Here is a 26318-nt window from a genome sequence, read left to right on the forward strand (position 1 = left end):
CAATGCGAGAAAAACATATATATATAGCACGGTTGGATAAGAGTCCATAAAACGGCAGCCATCCCCTCCGGTGCCATTCTGCTTGAGCAAAAACATTTAGTAAACTGGCGATGTGTAACGTTTGAATGATTTTCTGGTTGGATAGGTTTGGGGTCCCGCAGACCCATTTATGAATGTGTTATCTGTAGCTCAGCTGGTAGAGCACGGCGCTTGTAACGCCAAGGTAGTGGGTTCGATCCCCGGGACCTCCCATACATAAAAATGTATGCACGCATGACTGTAAGTCGCTTTGGATAAAAGCGTCTGCTAAATGGCATATTATTATTATTATTATTTAGTGTTGTGTTACGCCACATCGTCTCACCTGGATAGTCTGGCAGGCGTGACTGCCGTTGTTGGTGAGGATGGCGGAGACGGCCTGCAGGGTCTTGCCTGTGTCTCCCCAGGACACCACCAGGCTGAAGAGGCAGGCGCAGGACAGGGCGGTGAGGGCCTGACCAGTGGGGTCATTCATCCCCGTGCTGCGCACCGTTGTCTCCAACAGCAAGTGGAACAGAGACTCTGTAGTGAGGAGATGGAGGGTTAGGAAGGGCTGTGTGTCTGCAATATGTGTGTGCATACCTGTGTCTGAACAAGTGCGTGCGAGTGTGTGTCTATGTAGTAGTAAAAGGTGGAAAATTCTCCCTCGTCGGGACATTTCCCACATCCCAATGAGGACAAAGGCTTTTTTAAGATTAGGGTTTGGGTTACAGGTTAAGGTGAGGGTTATGGTAAGGGTTATGTTTAGGGTTAGGGATTAGGGAAAATAGGATTTTGAATCAAATTAATTTAGGTCCCCACGAGGATTGAAAAACATAATGTGTGTGTGTTCGTAAATATAGACCCACTAACAATAAAAGTATTTTATCAAAATAGCTTAACCTGCCTTTTTGCAGTTCAAGTCTTTCTATGAAAATGCCACTTTTGTTACAAATTTAACCAGAACCATGCACAATACACATCCACTAATAATGACCAAGCTTTTTCAGCGGGTGAATGCATTGTAGAAAATTAACATAGATCTCAAACATTCTCTCAAGCACAAGCCCAGGTGCTAGTGATTTGCCAGCTAGTGTCTATATTTCAAGTCTTGCCAACTTGGGTCTATTAGCTAGCTAACAAGGTAGAATAGTTGAACTGTTATGAACACAGTCTCCTGTATCTCTACCTGTTTGAACAGCATGCTAACCTGTTGACTTTGTTTAGATATTGAAATCAAGTAGCTACCTGGATAAGAATATGCTTATTTCTCAGAATGAGAATGAGTTGCCTAGTACTTATATAAATGATTTTTATGCTCATTGCAAATGTATAAAAACATATACAAAACAGCTAGCACATAACACTCTGTGGCTAAAATGCTGCTAGCGCTACCATAATGCCGCACACAGACAAACAGCAATTTTCCAGAATCAACATTCATTGATACTCCTGTTTTAGTAGAGTTCGATCTGCGCTCATTTTGAGGAGTTGATACATAAAACAGGTATAGTTAAAAAGGTGAAGTTCTCCTCTATTACACAAAAATAATGTACAAATGTTTTTGGATGTCCATATGACCGATTCTGTTGGACCAAACCACAAGTTTGATTTGGAACTGCTTGTTGTCAAAAGGGGCGATCTCTGTTGTGAGTGGCAGGGGGAGGGGCTTGGTGTGTGTGTGTGTAAGTGTGGGAAGGTGCACAGCACAGAGGAGCGAGGGAGAATAAAACAAAAATACAACATGAGAACAAGAGGTTCACGGGGAGAAAAAGTTGTCTGTGCTCTCGAAGCTCATTAGCCATTCTCAGCTGTTAGAAATCTCGTACTGGCGTTAAAAACAGACGATTGCCATTATACCGTTATAGAAAGTAAAAATCCAAACTGGACTGTGCATCAACACCGGTATACAGTAAAATAGAGTTTACCGCCCAGCCCTAGCATGTGCATGTGTCTTCCCATGTACAGTGGGGAGAACAAGTATTTGATACACTGCCGATTTTGCAGGTTTTCCTACTTATAAAAAAGTATGTAGAGGTCTGTAATTTTTATCATAGGTGCACTTCAACTGTGAGAGACGGAATCTAAAACAAAAATCCAGAAAATCACATTGTATGATTTTTAAGTAATTAATTTGCATTTTATTGCATGACGTAAGTATTTGATCACCTACCAACCAGTAAGAATTTCGGCTCTCACAGACCTGTTAGTTTTTCTTTAAGAAGCCCTCCTGTTCTCCACTCATTACCTGTATTAACTGCACCTGTTTGAACTTGTTACCTGTATAAAAGACACCTGTCCACACACTCAATCAAACAGACTCCAACCTCTCCACAATGGCCAAGACCAGAGAGCTGTGTAAGGACATCAGGGATAAAATTGTAGACCTGCATAAGGCTGGGATGGGCTACAGGACAATAGGCAAGCAGCTTGGTGAAAAGGCAACAACTGTTGGCGCAATTATTAGAAAATGGAAGAAGTTCAAGATGACGGTCAATCACCCTCGGTCTGGGGATCCATGCAAGATCTCACCTTGTGGGGCATCAATGATCATGAGGAAGGTGAGGGATCAGCCCAGAACTACACGGCAGGACCTGGTTAATGACCTGAAGAGAGCTGGGACCACAGTCTCAAAGAAAACCATTAGTAACACACTACGCCGTCATGGAATAAAATCCTGCAGCGCACGCAAGGTCCCCCTGCTCAAGCCAGCGCATGTCCAGGCCCGTCTGAAGTTTGCCAATGACCATCTGAATGATCCAGAGGGGGAATGGGAGAAGGTCATGTGGTCTGATGAGACAAAAAATATAGCTTTTTGGTCTAAACTCCACTCGCCGTATTTGGAGGAAGAAGAAGGATGAGTACAACCCCAAGAACACCATCCCAACCGTGAAGTATGGAGGTGGAAACATCATTTTTGGGGATGCTTTTCTGCAAAGGGGACAGGACGACTGCACCGTATTGAGGGGAGGATGGATGGGGCCATGTATCGTGAGATCTTGGCCAACAACCTCCTTCCCTCAGTAAGAGCATTGAAGATGGGTCGTGGCTGGGTCTTCCAGCATGACAACGACCCGAAACACACAGCCAGGGCAACTAAGGAGTGGCTCCGTAAGAAGCATCTCAAGGTCCTGGAGTGGCCTAGCCAGTCTCCAGACCTGAACCCAATAGAAAATCTTTGGAGGGAGCTGAAAGTCTGTATTGCCCAGCGACAGCCCCGAAACCTGAAGGATCTGGAGAAGGTCTGTATGGAGGAGTGGGCCAAAATCCATGCTGCAGTGTGTGCAAACCTGGTCAAGACCTACAGGAAACGTATGATCTCTGTAATTGCAAACAAAGGTTTCTGTACCAAATATTAAGTTCTGCTTTTCTGATGTATCAAATACTTATGTCATGCAATAAAATGCAAATGAATTACTTAAAAATCATACAACGTGATTTTCTGGATTTTTGTTTTAGATTCCATCTCTCACAGTTGAAGTGTACCTATGATAAAAATTACAGACCTCTACATGCTTTGTAAGTAGGAAAACCTGCAAAATCGGCAGTGTATCAAATACTTGTTCTCCCCACTGTATCTGTGTGCTAGTACTCACCCAGTACATCAGGAGGTTCGGTCTGGAAGCCCTCTGGCTGTTGTCCCTGCAGCATGTCCAGCAGGGCCTGTAGGCTGCGCAGGCACAGCGAGGGGTGGGAGAACCGAGTCTCCTTGATCAGCTCAAACACCCCACACAGACCGATGCCAATGATCTAGAGAGAAAACACACACACCATACAGTTATTATCAGATAGCTATAAGCTACAACATCACACAGAACGCAAAATACCACCTACACCAAAGAGAGGTTTAAATACCTAACATAGTCCAGCGCCAATTATCTAAAGAGAGAAAAGCAGTCACTGGTACCATTTAATCTAAAACCAAAAACCCCACAGAAAGGGTTTAGCCTAGATAACACTCAATCCACAAAATTTAGGCTAGACCTCTATATGAAAAAATTGGTCTAAACATGCACATTCCCATTTATTGGGTTCTATACAGGCAACTTTCAGAGTTGTATCAATCTGGGGGTTGTGCAAAGATAGAAATGGACCACTGCTCTCTCCTATTATCCACCCCCCCCCCCCCCCCCAAACATCCAACAACCCACATCTTATTGATAAGGCACAAAATGGACAAAAACAGATTGAAACAGTGAAGACCGTCTACCTGACTTACCCAATAAGAAACGCTAATTTTCGTTGTCTTTTGTCTGTTTCCTGTAGTTACAGCGTCTTCAGAAAGTATTCATACCCCTTGACTTATTCTACATTTTGTTGTGTTACAACCTGAATTCAAAATGGATTAAAAATAAATCTCACCAATCTACACAATACCACATAATGACCAAGTGAAAACATGTTTTTAGACATTTTTGCTAATTTATTGAAAATGAAATACAGAAATATCACATTTACATAAGTATTCACACCCCTGAGTCAATACTTTGTAGAAGCACCTTTGGTGGCGATTACAGCTGTGAGTCTTTTTGAGTAAGTCTCTAAGAGCATTGCACACCTGGATTGTACACTATTGGCCCACTATTCTATAAAAAATTATTCAAGCTCTGTCAAGTTGATTGTTGATCAAGTCTTGCCATAGATTTTCAAGCTGATTTAAGTCAAAATTGTAACTAGGCCGCTCAGGAACATTCAATGTCATCTTGGTAAGCAACTCCAGTGTAGATTTGGCCTTATGTTTTAGGTTATTGTCATGCTGAAAGGTGAATTCGTCTCCCAGTGCCTATGCTTAAAGCTGTATTCAGTTTATGTTTATCCCCCCCCCAAAAAAACTCCCTTGACGATGACAAGCATACCCATAACATGATGCAGCCACCACCATGCTTGAAAATAATAAGAGTGGTACATGTGTTGTATTGGATTTCCCCCAAACATAACGCTTTGTATTCAGGACAAAAAGTTAATTTCTTTGCCACATTTTTTGCTGTATTACTTATGTGCCTTAGGTTGACAGACAGCAGTACCTGGTTGTTGTTGACTATTTCTCGAGATTCATAGAAGTCGTACACATGCCAGATGCATCAAGCAAAAGAGTGATCGGGAAGCTGAAGAGCATGTTCTCGCATTTCGGAATAGCAGAGGTCTTGGTGTCCGATAATGCAAGGCAGTTCACGTCTTCTGAGTTCCAGTCTTTCAAGGAAGAGTATGGCTTCCATCACGTGACCTCCAGCCCTCACTTCCCACAAGCTAATGGAGAAGTTGCGAGAGCTGTCCAGACAGCTAAGAAAATATTAAAGCAAGAAGACCCCTTTCTCGCTCTCCTTACAGACAGAGTGACACCGATTGTGGCTACAGGCTGTGGCCCAGCACAACTATTCATGGAGCGTCAGTTACGGACGAAGCTTCCAACCCTGTCAAAGAACCTAGGTGGACAGCCTTTAAGAAGGTTGCTAAGCAAGACTGAGGCAAAAGCATTCACAGGACCTACTACAACAGGCGTCACGGAGCCAGACCCCTGCCACCACTATAGCCAGGTGACTCCGTGCTTGACCAAGACAAAGGCAGGACGACCACGACAACAGTGAAAGGTCAAGATGAACAGCCCAGATCATACATTGTGGAAACGGAGTGACCTAGCGTCCTGTTCGCCACATCCTCCTGACAATAGTTCCTGTTTTCTAAACGTTATGCGCATGTGCTACACAAAAAACCTGTCACTGATATTCACACTTAGAATGGCTGATTTGTTAATATTTGCAAAGGCCTATCTGTGATTTGGCTGGAGGAATGGGAGGAAGGAATATACATGCATAATGATCTGCATGTCATTGTGGCAGTAAGGGGAAAACACTGCATGAAACCTTCTTTACTCTTCAGTTGTAACACACACACACTTGGTCTCCCTCTCTAACATAAACACACACCGCTCTCTCTCCCACAAACGCAATGCTCACAACTTTTAAAAACGTGAGGCACCAAACAGAATGTAAGGAGCACCAGAAATTATCTGTCAAGTTAACAGGTTGTTAGCAAGCTAGGGAACATGACTGAACAACACTGTTTGTTATCAAACCAATAATTATCGACCCGTGACATGGTTTGTGAAATTATATCAAACGCGTGCGTAATTTAAAAAAATAATAATAAAAAAAGGTAGCTCCGGTTGTATTGGTGATATTTTTTTAACCATTTGAGCTAGATACGAGATGTTTTCTTTGCTGTTAAACTGCACACATGCCTGTCGCAAAGCTATTTTTCTTCTCTGGCACTGCTGCGTGACAGAGAACGTGCTATGCCTACTCAGACTGGCCTGTGCACTGGTTATACCAGGGATTAAATGATATGCAATGTATCAACTTTGCTCGCTCTCCGTGCTGCTCCAATGTATCAAATGTAACAGAAGACTGATCAGGATCTGCATCCCCGCTCGCCATCACGGCAAAATTATATTTAAAAAACTGATGGAGGAATAAGCAACTTTGCAGTGTTTTGTTCTTTTGTGTGTTATTTCTTACATTATTAACCCAGAAAGTTTTTTTGTGTTATTACATACAGCCGGAAATAACTTTTGGATATCAGAGTGGCGGTAACACACCAGCATTACGACCAGGAATACGACATTCCCGAATTGGATCCTTTGTTTGTAACCCCCAGGGCAATTGAACATATCCCAGAGGCTGCTCCAAGACACCGCCAACGGAGAAGAGGTATTCAAGTGGACATCTAATCCGACTCAGGAGGAGTGCACACTGTCCACCGCTTCCGAGTAAAGGAAGAAAAAGGACTGTCGCAAAGCTCGGACACCCATGCATACCCCACAAGACATGCCACCAGAGGTCTCTTCACTGTCCCCAAGTCCAGAAAAGAATATGGGAGGTGCACAGTACTACATAGAGCAATGACTACATGGAACTCTATTCCACATCAAGTAACTGATGCAAGTAGTAAAATCAGATTTAAAAAACAGATACAAAAAACACCTTACAGAACAGCGGGGACTGTGAAGCAACACAAACATAGGCAAAGACAAATGCATAAACACACACAATAATATACACACACGTACACATGGATTTTGTACTGTAGATATGTGGCAGTGGTGGAGTAGGGGCCTAAGGGCACACATTGTGTTGTGAAATATGTGAATGTATTACAATTGTATGAACTGCCTTAATTTTGCTGGACCCCAGGAAGAGTAGCTAATGGGGATCCATAATAAATACAAATACATGTAGCACGCTTCTGTCTATAACATGAGCTGGTCAGTATGTGTAGGTATTCCTTTCTAACGCAGCTTTTTTGAAAGATATCACGTAGCAGAACTGCAAAAGTGTTGCTCTCCACTTTCTGTAGGACCGAGTTTTGAAATTAGTGGAATGCCAGGTGGAATTAGAGTATGATAGCTAAGGAGATGGAGAGAATTCTGGCGTTTGATTGCAAATATGCAGAGGGAGTTGAAAAGAGAACACAGAAGGTTGTTGTCTAAGACAAATGTCTCCGGATTACATCTTCAAACTAAGGGCAGCCATGGCATCCGTGACAGAGGGAGAGAAGTGTCCATCCATGTATACGGGTAAGATAGTCCAGCTAGCTACATTTTCAGATATTATAAGTTTCTAATTTTGTCAGAAAGTAATTTACATTTCAAGTTAAAGCGTACTGTTAGCTAGCTAGCTAACGTTAGCTGGCTGGCTCTCTAGCTAATGTTACATGTATGATCTGTGTAGTAATATTATTCGTATCTCAGAGCCATTTGCATTGCTAGTTATAGCCTAATGTTAAATAGCTAGCTAACATTGAAACTGGTTGGTTAGCTACCTGCATATTCATGCAGGGTAGTAACGTTATGAGTTGGGATTATGGTTCATTGTTTAGCTAGCTAGTTAGCTACCTACAGTGAGGGAAAAAAGTATTTGATCCCCTGCTGATTTTGTACGTTTGCCCACTGACAAAGAAATGATCAGTCTATAATTTTAATGGTAGGTTTATTTGAACAGTGAGAGACAGAATAACAACAAAAAAATCCAGAAAAACGCATGTGAAAAATGTTATGAATTGATTTGCATTTTAATGAGGGAAATAAGTATTTGACCTCTCTGCAAAACATGACTTAGTACTTGTTGGCAATCACAGAGGTCAGACGTTTCTTGTAGTTGGCCACCAGTTTTGCACACATCTCAGGGGGGATTTTGTCCCACTCCTCTTTGCAGATCTTCTCCAAGTCATTAAGGTTTCGAGGCTGACGTTTGGCAACACGAACCTTCAGCTCCCTCCACAGATTTTCTATGGGATTAAGGACTGGAGACTGGCTAGGCCACTCCAGGACCTTAATGTGCTTTTTCTTGAGCCACTCCTTTGTTGCCTTGGCTGTGTGTTTTGGGTCATTATCATGCTGGAAACACATCCATGACCCATTTTCAATGCCCTGGCTGAGGGAAGGAGGTTCTCACCCAAGATTTGACAGTACATGGCCCCGTCCATCGTCCCTTTGATGCGGTAAAGTTGTCCTGTCCCCTTAGCAGAAAAACACCCCCAAAGCATAATGTTTCCACCACCATATTTGACGATGGGGATGGTGTTCTTGGGGTCATAGGCAGCATTCCTCCTCCTCCAAACACAGCGAGTTGAGTTGATGCCAAATAGCTCAATTTTGGTCTCATCTGACCACAACACTTTCACCCAGTTCTCCTCTGAATCATTCAGATGTTCATTGGCAAACTCCAGACGGGCCTGTATATGTGCTTTCTTGAGCAGGGGGACCTTGCGGGTGCTGCAGGTTTTCAGTCCTTCACAGCGTAGTGTGTTACCAAATGTTTTCTTGGTGACTATGGTCCCAGCTGCCTTGAGATCATTGACAAGATCCTCCCGTGTAGTTCTGGGCCGATTCCTCACCGTTCTCATGATCATTGCAACTCCACGAGGTGAGATCTTGCATGGAGCCCCAGGCCGAGGGAGATTGACAGTTATTTTGTGTTTCTTCCATTTGCGAATAATCGCACCAACTGTTGTCACCTTCTCACCAAGCTGCTTGGTGATGGTCTTGTAGCCCATTCCAGCCTTGTGTAGGTCTACAATCTTGTCCCTGACATCATTGGAGAGCTCTTTGGTCTTGGCCATGGTGGAGAGTTTGGAATCTGATTGATTGATTGCTTCTGTGGACAGGTGTCTTTTATACAGGTAACAAACTGAGATTAGGAGCACTCCCTTTAAGAGTGTGCTCCTAATCTCAGCTTGTTACCTGTATAAAAGACAACTGGGAGACAGAAATCTTTCTGATTGAGAGGGGGTCAAATACTTATTTCCCTCATTAAAATGCAAATCAATTTATAACATTTTGACATGCGTTTTTCTGGATTTTTTTGTTCTTATTCTGTCTCTCACTGTTCAAATAAACGTACCATTAAAATTATAGACTGATCATTTCTTTGTCAGTGGGCAAACGTACAAAATCAGCAGGGGATCATATACTTTTTTCCCTCACTGTACATGTCTAAACAAAAGACTCCACTATGCAAGTAACCATTTCACTACACCTTCTGTATCCTGTGCATTCAGAGCGTTTTTCTCTCAGAGCGTTGAGAGTGCACACTGGATGCTCTGGCCGAGGAGTAGGGTTGATCCAAGCATTCTGACCTCAAAACGGCAGTCAAGTACCCAAGCTAACGTTGGCTAGCTTGCTAGCTACTCCCAGACACAAATGAGAGAACACCGCACTCTGACCATTTTACTCACCCTAGCAGAGCTGGTTAGGCTGTTTTCATGTTATCCATAGCGTTGGTGACTGTAACTGTGCTGCTGGCAACAATTTTAATTACAGTTTACTGACACCGGCCATATTCAACGGGTGTTGAAAGTTCGCAAATTCATCAGTTATTCTGCGCTCTGGCACACTCAGACGAGAGTGCTCTGAAATCGGAGTAGATAGCCAGAGCGAATTTACTGTGTCCAAGTTCTAAAATTCTAAAATTCTCCGGTTGAATGCCCTGCTTTTATTTAGTCACACTCAGAACTGTAAGCTATTTTCTGTAATTGGCTCGCCATTAACTTGTAAATAATGATCTTGTTGAATGAAGACAAATTAGCTAATGTGTAGACGTTGTCAGCTATATGATATGGTCATTATTTGAACTGGCTAGTCAGCTTACAAGCTAGAAACTAACCAAAACATTGTTTAGAAAGATGCTTTTAGTTGCCTGGTTTGCTAGATTGACATATACACATTTTTAAAACGGGTGGGTTTATTGGTGTTAAAATACACTAGTTATGCTATTTTGGACCACCAGGCATCATGCAGCCTGTAGTTTGTGTTTATACTTTTTCATAACGAGTTTGATGTCGGACGACAATAGAATGTCCATGATGTCACTGCGACAACTGTCGATAGACGTAGTATAAACCAGCCTTTCGTTTTGAAATATTTTGTTGTTTAGTATATGGCCTCACATGTGAATCCTTAAGAGATGGGTTGTGAATGATGACGAATGGGTGTAGACAAAGAAGACCTCTCCAATAGGTTTACTTAAACATTCAAGGGCCATTTTCTCAAAAGTGAGAAAACTTTCAAAGCAGAATTACTTTCCCATTGTTCTTCAGCTGTAGTATACAGTTTTACTACTTTTATCCAATGTAAAAATAAAAATAAAATGTTGCTACATAAGACCGAATCGAGCCGGTCGCTCACATATGATGTGCAACTTACTTAGGAGCAATGTTCCCTACTAAGCTGCAAGCATGCAGGGAGCACTCATGCAGCTCCCCAGGACTGCCGTCAAAATAAATATCAGCCTGCGCAGAGAAGCACAAGATTGAACTTCACAACTTCCTAAAGTTTTCCCTATTAGTTAACACTATTAACGTTTCCCTTTAATGTGGGAATTATGATCGAATCAATGCAATATTAGCCACTTTCAATGAAACATACCGAAACAAAACAAACTATGCAAGATATTTTGTTTTAGGCAGAGCGCATCCGAGTAGGATTCTATTGCAGGCACGACTCAGGCCCATACTCTACACGGTGCGCCATAAACAATCAGAGCAGCAGTAGGCCTATATGCAAATAGACCACTGCCATATATGGATTTATGCCATTCACTTTGAACTGGACTGTTTTACAGCATGAGTGGTCGCGATTATTATGCGCTTGTTTTGAGAACAAAGCGAGAGCTGCATGTAGCCACGTGCACATTTGTTCATATTCTTTGCTAGTTAGTGAGTTATTAGCCCAGTTATAGCTAATTTGTAGTCAGTAATGTGGGAGTGATTGCTTCCTATAAGAGCACCAAACATGTACATTTCTAGCCATCTTTGAAAAGCGAGTCAGGTAAAAAATATTGCAAGTTTGAATTTTGTAAAGTTAGTGTGGGAGAGGTGGAAAAAGTATTGTTATCGATCAATAATGACAAACCTCCTGACATTGACAACTTAGACAGACTCTATAGCCACTCCTATCTGTTATATCTTTAATGTGAGCTTAGAGGAAAGTCTTTGTCCTTAGGCCTGGAGGGAAGCCAGTCATTCCGCTACCCAAGAGTGGTAAAGAGGCCTTTACTGGTTCTAACAGCAGACCTATCAGCTTGCTGCCAGCTCTTAGCAAACAGTTGGAAAAAATGGTGTTTGAAAAAATACAATGCTATTTCTCAAATTAACAACAGACTTTCAGCATGCTTATAGAGAATGAATATTAATGCCAGTCTCTTTTTGTCTAAGAGTTGAGGAAAGACTGACTGCGTCACTTCTTGATTTTATAAGACACATTAATGTGTTAGAAATTCAAAATTGTTTGCATAGTCAACTTACACACACACTTACCCCACCAGACATGCCACCAGGGGTCTTTTCATAGTCCCCAGGTCCAGAACAAATTCAAGGAAACGTACAGTATTATACAGAGCCATGAGTGCATGGAACTCCCTTCCATCTTATATAGCGAAATGAACAGCAAACCTGGTATCAAAAAAACTAATAAAGCAACACCTCACGGCACAACGCCTCTCCCCCATGTGACCTACTTGTTGTGTGTATGTACTGACATGTATGTGTAACTGATAGATACATTTAAAAACATTAACATGTAGTGTGTGCATGTAAATTGTAAAGTATTTTGTCTGTAATGTATTTTTCGTTATGTGTCGATCCCCAGTAAGACTAGCTGTCGCCATTGTCGTCGGCTAATGGGGATCCTAATAAATCAAATGTAGGACTACTTCTCAGGTCATAACGGCAAGCATCCCTCTCCCCTCCACCTACCCAGTTTGCCTCACTCAGAGTGCATTTGTTTTAACTTGCCCATTCTTACTTTCCACCCACAAAAATGTAATTAATCGAATGGACAAAGCCCTTCCGATCACAGCAATTTGATTGAGCACTTAATTTGACTACATGTGGGTACACCGGTCATGGAACGTTGATTTGAATGGGAATGTCTGTCATACTCTATTTCTACCTTTCCACCAACCCTGTTCCCATCACTCTGCTTCTGAAGTAACATAACAGATGGCATTGGTTACCTTGGGAAGCTTGAAGGTGGGCTCACGGTACTCCTCCTCCTCCTCCTCGCTGTCCGAGTCGCCGCTCTGCACAGAGCTCCTCGAGGCCAGAGACAGGGACGCCTCCCGCTGCTGCCAGTCCAGCACGCAGTGACGCACGTTGCAGTACACGTTGAATGCCGATGGGTTGCTATGCAGCTTGATGTCCGGCACGCAGAAGATCCCATCGATGTTCTCCGTCTGTGGAGGAGATAGAAATAGAGTATGAGAAATACGGTCATGACTCGCAAATAAACTATTACTAAGATGTATTTTCAGCAGTCATAATGGAGGCGTTTTGGCCCTCAAGCCTTAATCAAAAGAGAAGATGGGGGCATTTCCAGGTAAAAAGCCCCATGAGCACTACGATGTGAAGTTCTTGGTGTCAAATAAAAGCTAAGAGTCTATATTTTTTTAGAAATGAAGGCATAGATACATTTTTCAACCATTTTCCATCTAACATTATTTGAATAAGCAAAGGCTTTGATTTCTGGTCAAACAGAAGGAAAAGGTGTCTTAGAAAACATCTAGCAGAAAAGGTCTTAAAAAGTACTAAAAATACATCAACACAATAACGTTGAAGTAAAGACCCATGCCAACTAATATTAACAATTATATTTCATTTTGCAGATCTTATTTGCCTTCTCTAAGTTTAAAGAAATATTGTAATTCTCTTACCAAAAACCCACATATCTTAAGATTTTTTCTAATTTCTCTCCCTCATGAGAATAATGAAAGATCACAGAAGTAACAAGTAAAGGTTGACCAACTAATTAGTGTTTTTAGTGAGAACAATTTGGTTTATGATTTATTAAGTGATTAAAACACATAATTATGTACCAAATCAGTAACAGAATGACCATAAAAACAGAATGACTGCAACTGAATTGGCTACTATGGGAATTCATAGTATCAAACCACAGTTGGGTCACCTGCTACTGTCCTCCCTTCCACTGGCATACTGTTATGTTCAGCTCAGCTCATAACAGATTTCTTTCTCTTTCTGTAGCGTGGTGGTCAAAGCAAGTGTGTGAAAACAGTCTGGACAACCCCTCCCTCTTGCTCTCCCCATCGCTCTTCTCTCCCTCTCCAATTAATGTCACCACTCCTGGTTCCCCAATGCTCTATTCTACAAAAAGAAGCCCACTTTAAATCTTTGCTTTTTAACTAGCTCGTCAGTATGTTTTTTTAAACGTTAAATCCTTGTCAATCCAAAAGCCCAGATATTTATAAGCGGGAACCCGATCGATGGGAGAACCATTAAATTAATAATATGTATTCCATCGCCTGGTCTACAATTGGGGCAATGGCATACATAACAGTATCGTCTGCATACAGATGAACATTAAAAGGTAACAGATAGACCAATATTATTTATATAAATAGTCAAGAGAACAGGTCCCAATATCGACCCCTGTGGTACACCTTTCGTAATATCTAGGAACCTAGACTTAACGCCATCAGAAATCACACAGTGTCCTGTCTGACAGATCATTCTCAAACCTTTGAATGAGTGTGTGATGGTCAACAGTTTCAAAGGACTTGGAAAGCACATTGATTTTTATGATCTAAGCAATTTAACACATCATCTAAAACAAGCATAGCAGTTCTAAAACCGGATTGGTGCACATTAAGAATAGAGTGAGAAGTTAAAAAAGCTCTTAGCTGACAGTTGGCCAGGGATTCTAAAACTTTAGAAAGGCAAGATCATTTGGAGATTGGACAGTAGTTATCTAAGCCAGAAGGATCTCCTTCTTTATGTAGGGGGAGGACAGGTGCCGCTTTCCAGATCTTAGGGATAACACCAGAAACAATTGTAAAATTAAAGATATAGGTCAACGGTTCTGCAATAAGTGGGGCAGAGAGCTGCAGTAAGAAGGGATTAAGTGAATCATCCCAGTGCCCAGGTGAAGTCAGGGGGCGCAAAGCTGAAAAACGGTAAGAGAGCCGCAGGTCTGGACGAGAGGGGAGAGGGAAGATGCGTTGGAATAATCCTCCTCTCCTATTTCTAACTCGATTCCACTTTGCTTCCGATGGAGTAGAGCAAAACACAGTGGGATGTGTTAGTACGGGAAAGTGGTCCAAGGTAGTATCCTCAGTAGCTACTGCAGATGAGCCCAGTCTCATAGAGCAGTGGTTCCCAACCTTTTTCGATTACTGTACCACCAACTGAAATACCCCCCTCATGTGCATTTTACCAGTAAGCCTATAGTCTCACAAGTCTTCTCAAGTCCCCCCTATGGTCCTAGTACCCCTGGTTGGAAACCACTGTCATAGAGCACACTGGATATCCCCCTCTGTCATTTAGAATTGTTGTATCAAAAACAGCATGCAGTCTTGAAGTCTCCTTAGCCAGAGCAAGACGTTCACTTAGGACCCTATTCTCGTCTAGTAGCTCAATGATCGGCTCCTTTGAGGCATGGAGCTGTTAGCATTTATCACAAGTATATTGATCAGTTTCTCATCGACTACAATGAGTATATCAAAGGTCTCACATTTAATTACTTTGCTGTCCATCTCCAGATCCGACTCCAAAACAGAACAGTCTGACATGCTTATACGCAGGTCAGAAACTGTCCTGGCTACAAGAGGCAACCGCAACGTGAGACAAGCTTTGCCTGCTACAACCGAGATAGTTGAAGCTAGCCTGCTAATGCTAGCTCCAGGGGACAGCAAAAATCCATCCAAACAAAGCGTGTTAAAAGCAGCACCAACACTGTGGTCCCGAAAACTAACACTTAAAACAAAGGTTTTAAAAGTATAAAATGTATAGGTGTCTTATAAATATAAAACTTTTTTTATAAAACACCGAAGTGTTGAACCCCGACACATGAACAAACTTTTCTGCTTCAGAGGTCACATAGCAATCAATTAGCTTAATTTCTCAAAGACCAAGTTATATTTCACAAAATAATGTTGCAGGAATGCTAATCTTACCCGTTTCTAACTACAGGAACAATTTCAGAACAATCTGAGATGGTACATCGTCAATAATCCATTTATTTTTCCAGGCTCATCTGGAAAAGATAGCTTGGTCTCAGCATTGACTCCCTGTCAAAATAAAGGTTAAATAAAAAATGTTGCCCATATCCTCAATGAAGAATGTTAGTAAGCACACTGATTTGAGACCACAAAATCAACCAAATCTACTAAATAGTGCTAATTAACTCTGTATTCAAAATACTAATTGAAGAAAAACATTTTCAGAGATAAAATTATATAAAAATGTAGGTTCATTATGATTTCTGCACACTTTCTACCTGGCTTTAGTAGTTAAAGTTCAGCCTGGAGTATGTTTCAAAACCTCCCAGTTGAGAATTGCTGTTCTAAATGACACTATTAGAGACAGACTAGTATGTGGGCTAGGGAGTGAAGCTACACAAAAGAGACTATTGACTGAAAGTAAAGGCCATAGAAGTCAGTGTGTCCATGGAACTAGCTGCTAAAGAGGCTCAGCAGTTGGGTGTATCACGAAAAATGCAAAGTTGCAACTGAAAATCAGAGACAGGGAAAGCAAGGCACATGCTTCTGATGAGGCAAGGTGTGACATCTGGTGTCTACATGCTGGTGTAAGGACATGGATTGCCGAGCCTGTGGTAAAAAGGGCCACAAAAAGGGCCTGCAGAAACAAAACAAAACTCAGAAAACGTCAAAGACTGACAACAAAAAACAAGATAAAGACATTCCAACAAAAGAAAATTAGACATGTTCACGTTGTTGAGCAGGAGAACACAGAGGTGAGCGACTCATCAAACGAGGTAGTCACACTGAATATACTGACTGTTGCTGGGGGGCCGCACGGCTACTATGACAATTCCTTGCTAAAGGGGCAGACAGTGAGTATGGAGCTTGACACAGTGGCAGCTGCATCTTGTGTCAGACACAGTCTACAAAAAGATACTGAAACACCTTCCACTTCAGACAGCACACATCGTAATAAAGACTTTCACAGGTGAATCTGTCGCTGTGAGAGGCATCACTGAGGTCAAAGTTCAGTTAAACAGACAAACTGAAAAGCTGCCAGTCTACGTCGTGAAAGGAGATTATCCATTACTACAGGGACGTTCGTGGCTGGAGAAAATCATACTTGGCCATCAGAGCGTACAATCACACATGGAGACAGGCCTACCCGCCATCTTAAAGAAACATGGAGAAGTCTTTAATGGAGAGCTGGGTAGTATGATGCAGTGATGCTTAGCATTAAGCCAGACAGCAAACCCATACATTATGCTATCAGAACAAAAGTAGAGGCTGACTTGGACGCACGCTTTAGTCAAGAACAAAGTGAGTGAATGGGCAAAACCCATTGTGCCAGTCCTTAAAAGGTCCAAGGCAGCCATTTTTATCTCAATATAAAATCATTTCTGGGTAACAATTAAGTACCCTACTGTGATTGTTTTCAATTAAAATGGTCAAAAATAAACAAAAATAGCTTCTAAAGCAAAGAGCAATTTATCTAGCAAGAATTTGGCTAGAGCTGTCTGGCAGTGGTCTGAGTGGGGAGGGAAAAACTGAAAACTAGGTGTTATTGGCAGAGAGGATTGGAACTTCTTATTGGTCTATTAACTAATTTACAGTCCTATGCCAAAACTCCATCCCACCAAAACAGGCTGAAATTTCACATGGTCTTTTCAACCAGCTCTTACACTAAAAGGGCATTATCATTTTCACAATTTCACAGTATCATTCCAACCTCATAATGTGGAAATATACATTGAGTGTACAAAACATGAGGAACACCTGCTCTTTAAATGACATCGACAGACCAGGTGAAAGCTATGATCCCTTATTGATGTCACCTGGTAAATCCATATCAATCAGTGTAGATGAAGGTGAGGAGACAGGTAAAATAAGGATTCTTAAGCCATCAGACAATTGAGACATGGATTGTGTATGTATGCCATTCAGAGGGTGAATGGGCAAGACAAGATTTAAGTGCATTTAAACAGGGTATGCTAGTAGATGCCAAGCGCACCGGTTTGAATGTGTCAAGAATTGCAACGCTGCTGGGTTTTTAACACTTAACAGTTTCCCGCTGTCTATTTACCACCACAAACCAATGCTGGCACTAAGACTGCACTCAATGAGATATAAGGCAATAAGTAAACAGGAAAACGCTCATCCAGAGGCAGCGCTCCTAGTGGCCGGGGACTTTAATGCAGGGAAACTTACATCCGTTCTACCAGCATGTTAAATGTGCAACCAGAGAGAAATTGGCATTTGGCAAATATGACCATAACTCTATCCTCCTGATTCCTGCTAATAAGCAAAAACTAAAGCAGGAAGCACCAGACTCGGTTAATAAAACAGCGGTCAGATGACGTAGATGCTAAGCTACAGGACTGTTTTGCTAGCACAGACCGGAATATGTTCCGGGATTCTTCCGATAGCATTGAGGAGTACACCACATCAGTCACTGGCTTCATCAATAAGTGCATCAATGACGTTGTTCCCACAGTGACCATACGTACATACCCTAACCAGAAGCCATGGATTACAGGCAACATCCGCACTGAGCTAAAGGGTAGAGCTGCCACTTTCAAGGAGCGGAACTCTAACCAGGACGCTTATAAGAAATCCTGCTATGCCCTCCGACGAACCATCAAGCAGGCAAAGAGTCAATACAGGACTAAGATTGAATCGTACTACACCGGCTCTGACGCTCGTCGGATGTGGCAGGGTTTGAAAACTATTACAGACTACAAAGGGAAGCACAGCCGCGAGCTGCCCACTGACACAAGCCTACCAGACGAGCTAAATCACTTCTATGCTCGCTTCGAGGTAAGCAACACTGAAGCATGCATGAGAGCATCAGCAGTTCCGGATGACTATGTGATCACGCTCTCCGTAGCCGATGTGAGTAAGACTTATAAGCAGGTCAACATTCACAAGGCCGCAGGGCCAGATGGATTACCAGGACGTGTACTCCGAGCATGCGCTGAGCAACTGGCAAGTGTCTTCACTGACATTTTCAACATGTCTCTGACTGAGTCTGTAATACCAACATGTTTCAAGCAGACCACCACAGTCCCTGTGCCCAAGGACACTAAGATAACCTGCCTAAATGACTACCGACCCGTAGCACTGACGTCTGTAGCCATGAAGTGCTTTGAAAGGCTGGTAATGGCTCACATCAACACCATTATCCCAGAAACCCTAGACCTACTCAAATTTGCATACCGCCCCAACAGATCCACAGATGATGCAATCTCTATGGCACTCCACACTGCCCTTTCCCACCTGGACAAGAGGAACACCTACAGTGGGGGAAAAAAGTATTTAGTCAGCCACCAATTGTGCAAGTTCTCCCACTTAAAAAGATGAGAGAGGCCTGTAATTTTCATCATAGTCAACTATGACAGACAAAATGGAGAGAAAAAAATCCAGAAAATCACATTGTAGGATTTTTAATGAATTTATTTGCAAATTATGGTGGAAAATAAGTATTTGGTCAATAACAAAAGTTTCTCAATACTTTGTTATATACCCTTTGTTGGCAATGACACAGGTCAAACGTTTTCTGTAAGTCTTCACAAGGTTTTCACACACTGTTGCTGGTATTTTGGCCCATTCCTCCATGCATATCTCCTCTAGAGCAGTGATGTTTTGGGGCTGTCGCTGGGCAACACAAACTTTCAACTCCCTCCAAAGATTTTCTATGGGGTTGAGATCTGGAGACTGGCTAGGCCACTCCAGGACCTTGAAATGCTTCTTACGAAGCCACTCCTTCGTTGCCCGGGCGGTGTGTTTGGGATCATTGTCATGCCGAAAGACCCAGCCACGTTTCATCTTCAATGCCTTTGCTGATGGAAGGAGGTTTTCACTCAAAATCTCACGATACATGGCCCCATTCATTCTTTCCTTTACACGGATCAGTCGTCCTGGTCCCTTTGCAGAAAAACAGCCCTAAAGCATGATGTTTCCACCCCCATGCTTCACAGTAGGTATGGTGTTCTTTGGATGCAACTCAGCATTCTTTGTCCTCCAAACACGTCGAGTTGAGTTTTTACCAAAAAGGTATATTTTGGTTTCATCTGACATTCTCCCAATCCTCTTCTGGATCATCCAAATGCACTCTAGCAAACTTCAGACGGGCCTGGACATGTACTGGCTTAAGCAGGGGGACACGTCTGGCACTGCAGGATTTGAGACCCCCGTAGTGTGTTACTGATGGTAGGCTTTGTTACTTTGGTCCCAGCTCTCTGCAGGTCATTCACTAGGTCCCCCCGTGTGTTTCTGGGATTTTTGCTCACCGTTCTTGTGATCATTTTGACCCCACGGGGTGAGATCTTGCGTGGAGCCCCAGATCGAGGGAGATTATCAGTGGTCTTGTATGTCTTCCATTTCCTAATAATTGCTCCCACAGTTGATTTCTTCAAACAAAGCTGCTTACCTATTGCAGATTCAGTCTTCCCAGCCTGGTGCAGGTCTACAATTTTGTTTCTGGTGTCCTTTGACAGCTCTTTGGTCTTGGCCATAGTGGAGTTTGGAGTGTGACTGTTTGAGGTTGTGGACAGGTGTCTTTTATACTGATAACAAGTTCAAACAGGTGCCATTAATACAGGTAACAAGTGGAGGACAGAGGAGCCTCTTAAAGAAGAAGTTACCGGTCTGTGAGAGCCAGAAATCTTGCTTGTTTGTAGGTGACCAAATACTTATTTTCCACCATAATTTGCAAATAAATTCATTAAAAATCCTACAATGTGATTTTCTGGAGAAAAAAAATTCTCAATTTGTCTGTCATAGTTTATGTGTACCTATGATCAAAATTACAGGCCTCTCTCATCTTGTTAAGTGGGAGAACTTGCACAATTGGTGGCTGACTAAATACTTTTTTCCCCCCACTATCTATTTTTGCTAACTTTCTATTAAAATGTATTGAAGTGAGATCATTTATTTCCTTTGGGATATGTATTCCGAGTATACCCACATCACCATCAGACCATTTTATTGGTACATGGTAATGTGAAAAAAAATTTGTGATCCAATACGTAATATAGTAAATCTGTCATCAATTTGGTTGTAATCCAGAGAGATTAGAAAATGTATCTAGTTCCTCTATGAGGCTGTGGAGGGATTCTAGTTGTGGATTTAAAAGAAAACATGAATCATCAGCGTACAATGACACCTTTGTTTTTAAGCCCTGGATTTCTAATCCTCTGATATTATTATTGGATCTGATTATAATAGCTAACATCTCGATGGCCACAATAAATAGATATGCCGATAGTGGACAACCTTGTTTCACTCCTCTTGACAGTTTAAAACTTTCAGAAAAATAGCCATTATTTACTATTTTACACCTAGGGTTACTATACATGATTTTGACCCATTTTATAAGAGATTCTCCAAAATTGAAATGCTCCAGGCATTTATATATAAACCCCAGTCGTACTTTATCAAATGCCTTTTCGAAGTCTGCTATGAATAGCAGGCCTGGTTTCACATATTTTTCATTGTGTTCTATTGTTTCCAGTACTTGCCTTATATGATCTCCAATGTATCTTCCATGTAAAAAACCTGTCTGATTAGAATGAATGATATCCGACAATACCTTTTTAATTTTATGCGCTATACATTTTGCTAGAATTTTTGCATCACAACACTGAAGTGTAAGGAGCCTCCAATTTTTTAAATGGACTGGATCTTTATATTTTCCACTTGTATCCTGTTTCAGTAATAATGAGATCAGACCTTCTTCTTGAGTGTCAGATAATCTACCATTTACATAGGAGTGATTAAAACATGCTAATAACGGTCCTCTTAGTATATCAAAAAAGGTTTGGTATACCTCAACTGGTATGTCATCCAACCCTGGAGTTTTCCCGGACTTAAAGTCTTTAATTGCATCCAGAAGTTCCTCCTCTGTAATTTCACCTTCACATGAGTCTTTCTGTATGGCTGTTAATTTTACATTATCAATATATTTTTTTTTTTCTACAATTAGCTTCAGTTAGAGGAGATGGAGGCGACTGAAAAGAAAACATATGCTTAAAGTACTTTGTTTCCTCCTTCAAAATATAATTTGGTGAATCATGAGTGACTCCGTCAATTGTAACCAGTTTCATTAAATTATTTTTGGTAGCATTCCTATGCTGAAGAGAAAAAAATAATTGTGCATTTTTCCACATTTTCCATCCAGTTTGCTTTATTTTTATAATATATTACACTTGATCTTTCTTGAATAAGTTTCTCCATTTCTTTTTGTTTTTCCTCTAATTTATTCTGAGCCTCCATGTTAGTTTTTTTTTGCCATCTATCTGTTCTGTTAGACTTTCTATTTCCTTTGTTAGTATAAACTCTTGACCTAAATTGCTTTTGTTTGAGATGAGTACTGAATTGCATGGCCTCTAAAGGCATATTTAAAGGTGCCCCATACAATAAGGGGATTTGCTGTACCTATGTTATGTCGGAAAAAGTCAGTTATAAATTCCTTTGTTGTAATTATAAATAAATTATCATCCAATAGGCTTTGATTAAATTTCCAATATCCTCGCCCACGTGGAAATTCAGTAAGGGTAATGTATATGCTAATTATATGATAGTCCGACCGCATTCTGTCCCCTATCAACACTAACTTTTGGTGCCAACGAGAATGAGATAAGAAAGAAGTCAAGACAACTAGCTTGATTGAGTCTCCGCCATATATATCTCACTAGATCAGGATATTTAAGCCTCCATATATCTACTAGTTCTAATGTATCCATGACATTCACAATTTCCTTAAGAGCATGTGGGTGATTGTTTGTGGTGTGATTTCCTTTACGGTCCATTGAGCTATTTAAAACAGTATTATAATCCCCCACCATAATAATATTGTCTTGAATTGCTTGCAGGGTTGATAATGTATTATATATATTGTCAAAGAAGTGTGGATCATCATTATTTTGTCCATAAAGGTTAATGAGCCACATCTGTTTATGGCCCAATAACATATTTAAAATAATCCATCTACCATGCGTATCTATTTGGACAATTTGCACATTCGGATCGAAATTACTATTAATTAATATCATCACCCCTTTTGAATTTCTTTGCCCATGGGAGACGTATATTTCCACCACCCCCCCATTCCTTTTTCCACACAACTTCATCTCGAATTGTTGAATGAGTTTCCTGTATACAATAGATATTATATTCCTTCTCTTTGAGCCATGCAAATATTGTTATTCTTTTGTTATTATCAGCTTAGCCATTACAATTATAACTGGCTATACTTATTTCACCATACACCATAATGAGATACAAGTATACAAAATAATAATGCATATCCTATTTTCCATCATTATCAATTAATATGCGTAATAATGTCGGCAGTTCATGTGTAGGATTTTAACATATAAAATCAGATACTCAACGGCTGTTATTTCCCAGAGCCCAACTCAAGAAAGGACCTGATTTACGAGTGCACATACAGTTACAGCTGATTGAGAAAGCATGCAGATTGAGCAGAAATTGACAACAATGTGAGATTTGATTAATCTACTTAATCCATGTCAAGTCCTAGGTGATGGAGATCAGATCCACCCTCTTCACCTGAGACACAAACACTCTGATCCCCTGTTGTAACCATTTTTCCCAAGCATCTCTGTGCAGTCAGACCTTTGATTATTTTGTGCCACCTGGGCCACAATGATAAACCCCCTCTCTGATTGTCCTAGTGTGACCCCCTCCCCATGGGTCACTGCAGCCAGTGTTGCCAGCACTGCCACTACCTGGGTGGGGGTACCCCACCGGAATCCCCACCGGCTAGGTAAAAGGTCGTCACTGTTCTCATTAGCAGCTTTGAGAATTTCCTTGTATATAATGCTCTCCCATCAGGGGGCTCTGGCTTTGTAGGACCAACCCTGCCAGGCAGGCTCAGAATCTTGAGGGGGCGGTGCTGCTCAAGTAGGTCTCTGACCGCATTTATTTCTCTGTTTAGGCTGCATACTCACAGCAGGTCCATCAAAGAGATGGGAACTTCTCTTTGGTGTATGGGTCACTCAGGTGGGTGTCCAGGATATAGGGTTAGGGATCTTTCCATCATGATAGGACAATACAAAATTAGGTTAGATGTATACTATATTTAAAAATGTATATCCCTCATCTACACAAAATTGAAAGCTCTCTCTCACTACCCCTGCTCATAGACCCCCGTCGGCTCTGGGATATGCAACCATTTCCCCTCTCACTCACTTAACGCCGCACCTTTCCAAACACAAAAATGCACACCACGTGGTTGACTGCGGAAGAAAATGGGCAGAGCGTGCAAACGCACCTGCATCCGCAAGGGGGAAAGGACGCCAGAGAGAACACAGTACAAACCACAACAACCATCCGCCAAAACAACAACCGCCTGCCAAAAAAGCCATGTTCTAATTAGTTGTATTTGAAGATGTATTATTCTGCTTGTTATCTTTTCTTGTTATATCGTTTTATCGTTTTATAAAATACTATACTTACTATAATTGTTCTTTAATATTACAATCCCTATCATTGCTAGTATTGGGTGTTCCATTATTCGACTCCTCTATTACAACTTTTAGAATAGCCATGGAGTAGTCTTTGTGTCTCTGAACATTTGGTTGTCGATATACAGTTTATCCACCACGAGTGCAACACGTTTCCCTTTTAATCTGTTTTCCTTGAAGATTGGATACAGAACATTGCGCCTTTCTGCAATCTCCCTCGGGAACTGATCATTCATGCCTATTTTCGTGCCAGCAAGTCTTTTCGTGCCAGCTTGCTTTATCCTTAAAAAATGCAAATTTGGCAACGATTGGGCGCTCATATTTATGTCCTCTTTTTCCGAAACGGTGTACACGTTCGAGTTGGATTTTATCGACAGCCTCGAGTGGGATTTGAAGCACTGTATGCAGGAAGTCCTTCATAATCTTCTCTGTTATTTCTCCCTCCTTTTCCTGAATACCCATAAGTACTAGATTTTCTCTCATCGATCTAGTTTGGATGTCTAGTAAGGCTTCTCTCAGAAGGTTGTTCTCCTTTTTAAGTTCCCTAACGTCCGTTTCCATCTTAGAGACTGTCACTTAATTTGTTGGTTTCTTTCTCCATTATCAATGCTTTTTCGTCACTCATTTGAAGACTCGCTTTCAACTCTTTTACGTCCTTACTGACCAATTCTAGTATGCCCAATTTGTCATTTATCGACTTCAACAGGTTGCTTTCCACACTTACCAGACCCAGTGGTGAAAAGGATATATCATCTGTATCAGTCAATGAGTCGCGTTTCCTCTTGGGGATCGGTTCTCCTCGCTTATCTTCCGCCATGTTTGGGTGTTGCGTGTTGTTGTAATATTTGTTGATATATTTCTCTAGCCTTATGATTTTTTTTGTGTTATTATCCAGATTGAATTTTATTAACTGCGAATATATGAAATGCTAATATTTAGTCTAACTTACTGATTTTGAATATTATGTTTTTATCTTGAGGTTGTTTGTACCGCTTTCTATTCAATACGCCATCTTGTCTACGTGCGCGTCATGTGCCTGCGTACCAACCCTGTTACAATGGTACACATCTATTCTTTACGAAGCATGTGACAAATACAATTTTATTTTGAGAGAGGAGCGTGTTGGGGTTGGGCACTCACTCTCACTGATCGTAGAGCTATAGAGATGCTTAATTCACTTAAGAGGATTCGAGCTGTAGTAAGCGAATCAGGAGAATCTGTCGGCGACAGATTTTTTGCCCTCTTGGCAATTGTAACAATGCAGGCGGGTGGGCACCAAAAGCACCAGGGAAGACTAGGCTATAGCCTACCCACTACCCTGACCCACATGTCTCAGCAGGGGTGGATGTTCTTACTGCTGCAAATACAGGATTTGCCCCACTACCAGTGTAGTGCTGTATCTTAGAGAAAATTGGGACATGTAGCCTATAGTTACGTCCCAAATGGCACCCTATACCCTACTAGCGTAATACTTTTGACCAGGGCCCATAGGGCTCTGGTCAAAGGTAGTGCACTATGTAGGGAATAGGGTGCAATTGGCCCTAGTCAGAAGTAGTGCACTATGTAAGGAAGGGAAAAGGGTGCCATTTGGTACACATTTGGTACACGTCTGCTGTTTAGGCCTAACCTACAGCTCAACCACAGGGAGGTTTTGCAAGTTGGGCATAAACCTTGTTAGCCGCTAATGCTAATCGCTAGTTAGCTGGCTAGCTAGCTACCTAGCTAATATATGTACAGAGCAAACATAATTAGCTATACTGCTAACAATACCAGTGATGGTGTAGACCTAAATCAGCACGTTCTTTGTGCAACAGTATCTTCTAAATCAAAGAGGAACACGCAAACATGAATATGTTAGCTACATTAAGTAATTAAGAGAAAATATTAAATGTAGCCAAAGATTATAGGGTCCCCTAGGAAACTCTTAACACTTAGGTTTATACCCTGTCACAATAACTCCAACCTGGCATTTTCATTCATTGTCATGTTAAACAACACTGTATTCAAAGTGCCCACTATTATATTCTAACTATAGAATTAGAATAATCATTATATTTCCATGATTCCAACAGTTCTCCCAAGTGTATTGCTCTAAATATCAAGTCAAATCACAATTGCAACATTGGGTTAAAAATAAGGCCTAGATTGTTTGCCCATATCGCGCAGATCTACGTCGCAGTGTGGAAATGATCTCAAATGAGTGCAAGAAATGCAGAAATTGATGAAAATGCAGAAAATTATTTTGGGTTGCAGTTTAATTGAACACTATAAAACAATCAGAATGGCGAAAGACCAATTGAAATCCCTTAGAACGTATGTG

At 41.4% G+C, this 26318-nt stretch overlaps 1 protein-coding gene across 1 annotated transcript in view; it reads right to left on the reverse strand.

Moving 5' to 3' along the window:
* LOC311129664 (E3 ubiquitin-protein ligase MYCBP2-like) overlaps positions 1 to 26318 on the reverse strand; it is a 319573-nt gene that overhangs the window by 262254 nt on the left and 31001 nt on the right. The window contains exons 3-5 of the mRNA XM_084162035.1: positions 12528 to 12746; positions 3615 to 3768; positions 365 to 561 (exon numbers count right to left, since the gene is read on the reverse strand). Of these exons, the coding sequence (XP_084018161.1) occupies positions 365 to 561; positions 3615 to 3768; positions 12528 to 12746 (570 nt within the window). The remainder of the gene's footprint in view (positions 1 to 364; positions 562 to 3614; positions 3769 to 12527; positions 12747 to 26318) is intronic.

Source organism: Coregonus lavaretus, assembly GCF_964263955.1.
Source record: "Coregonus lavaretus genome assembly, chromosome: 5".
NCBI lineage: Eukaryota > Metazoa > Chordata > Actinopteri > Salmoniformes > Salmonidae > Coregonus > Coregonus lavaretus.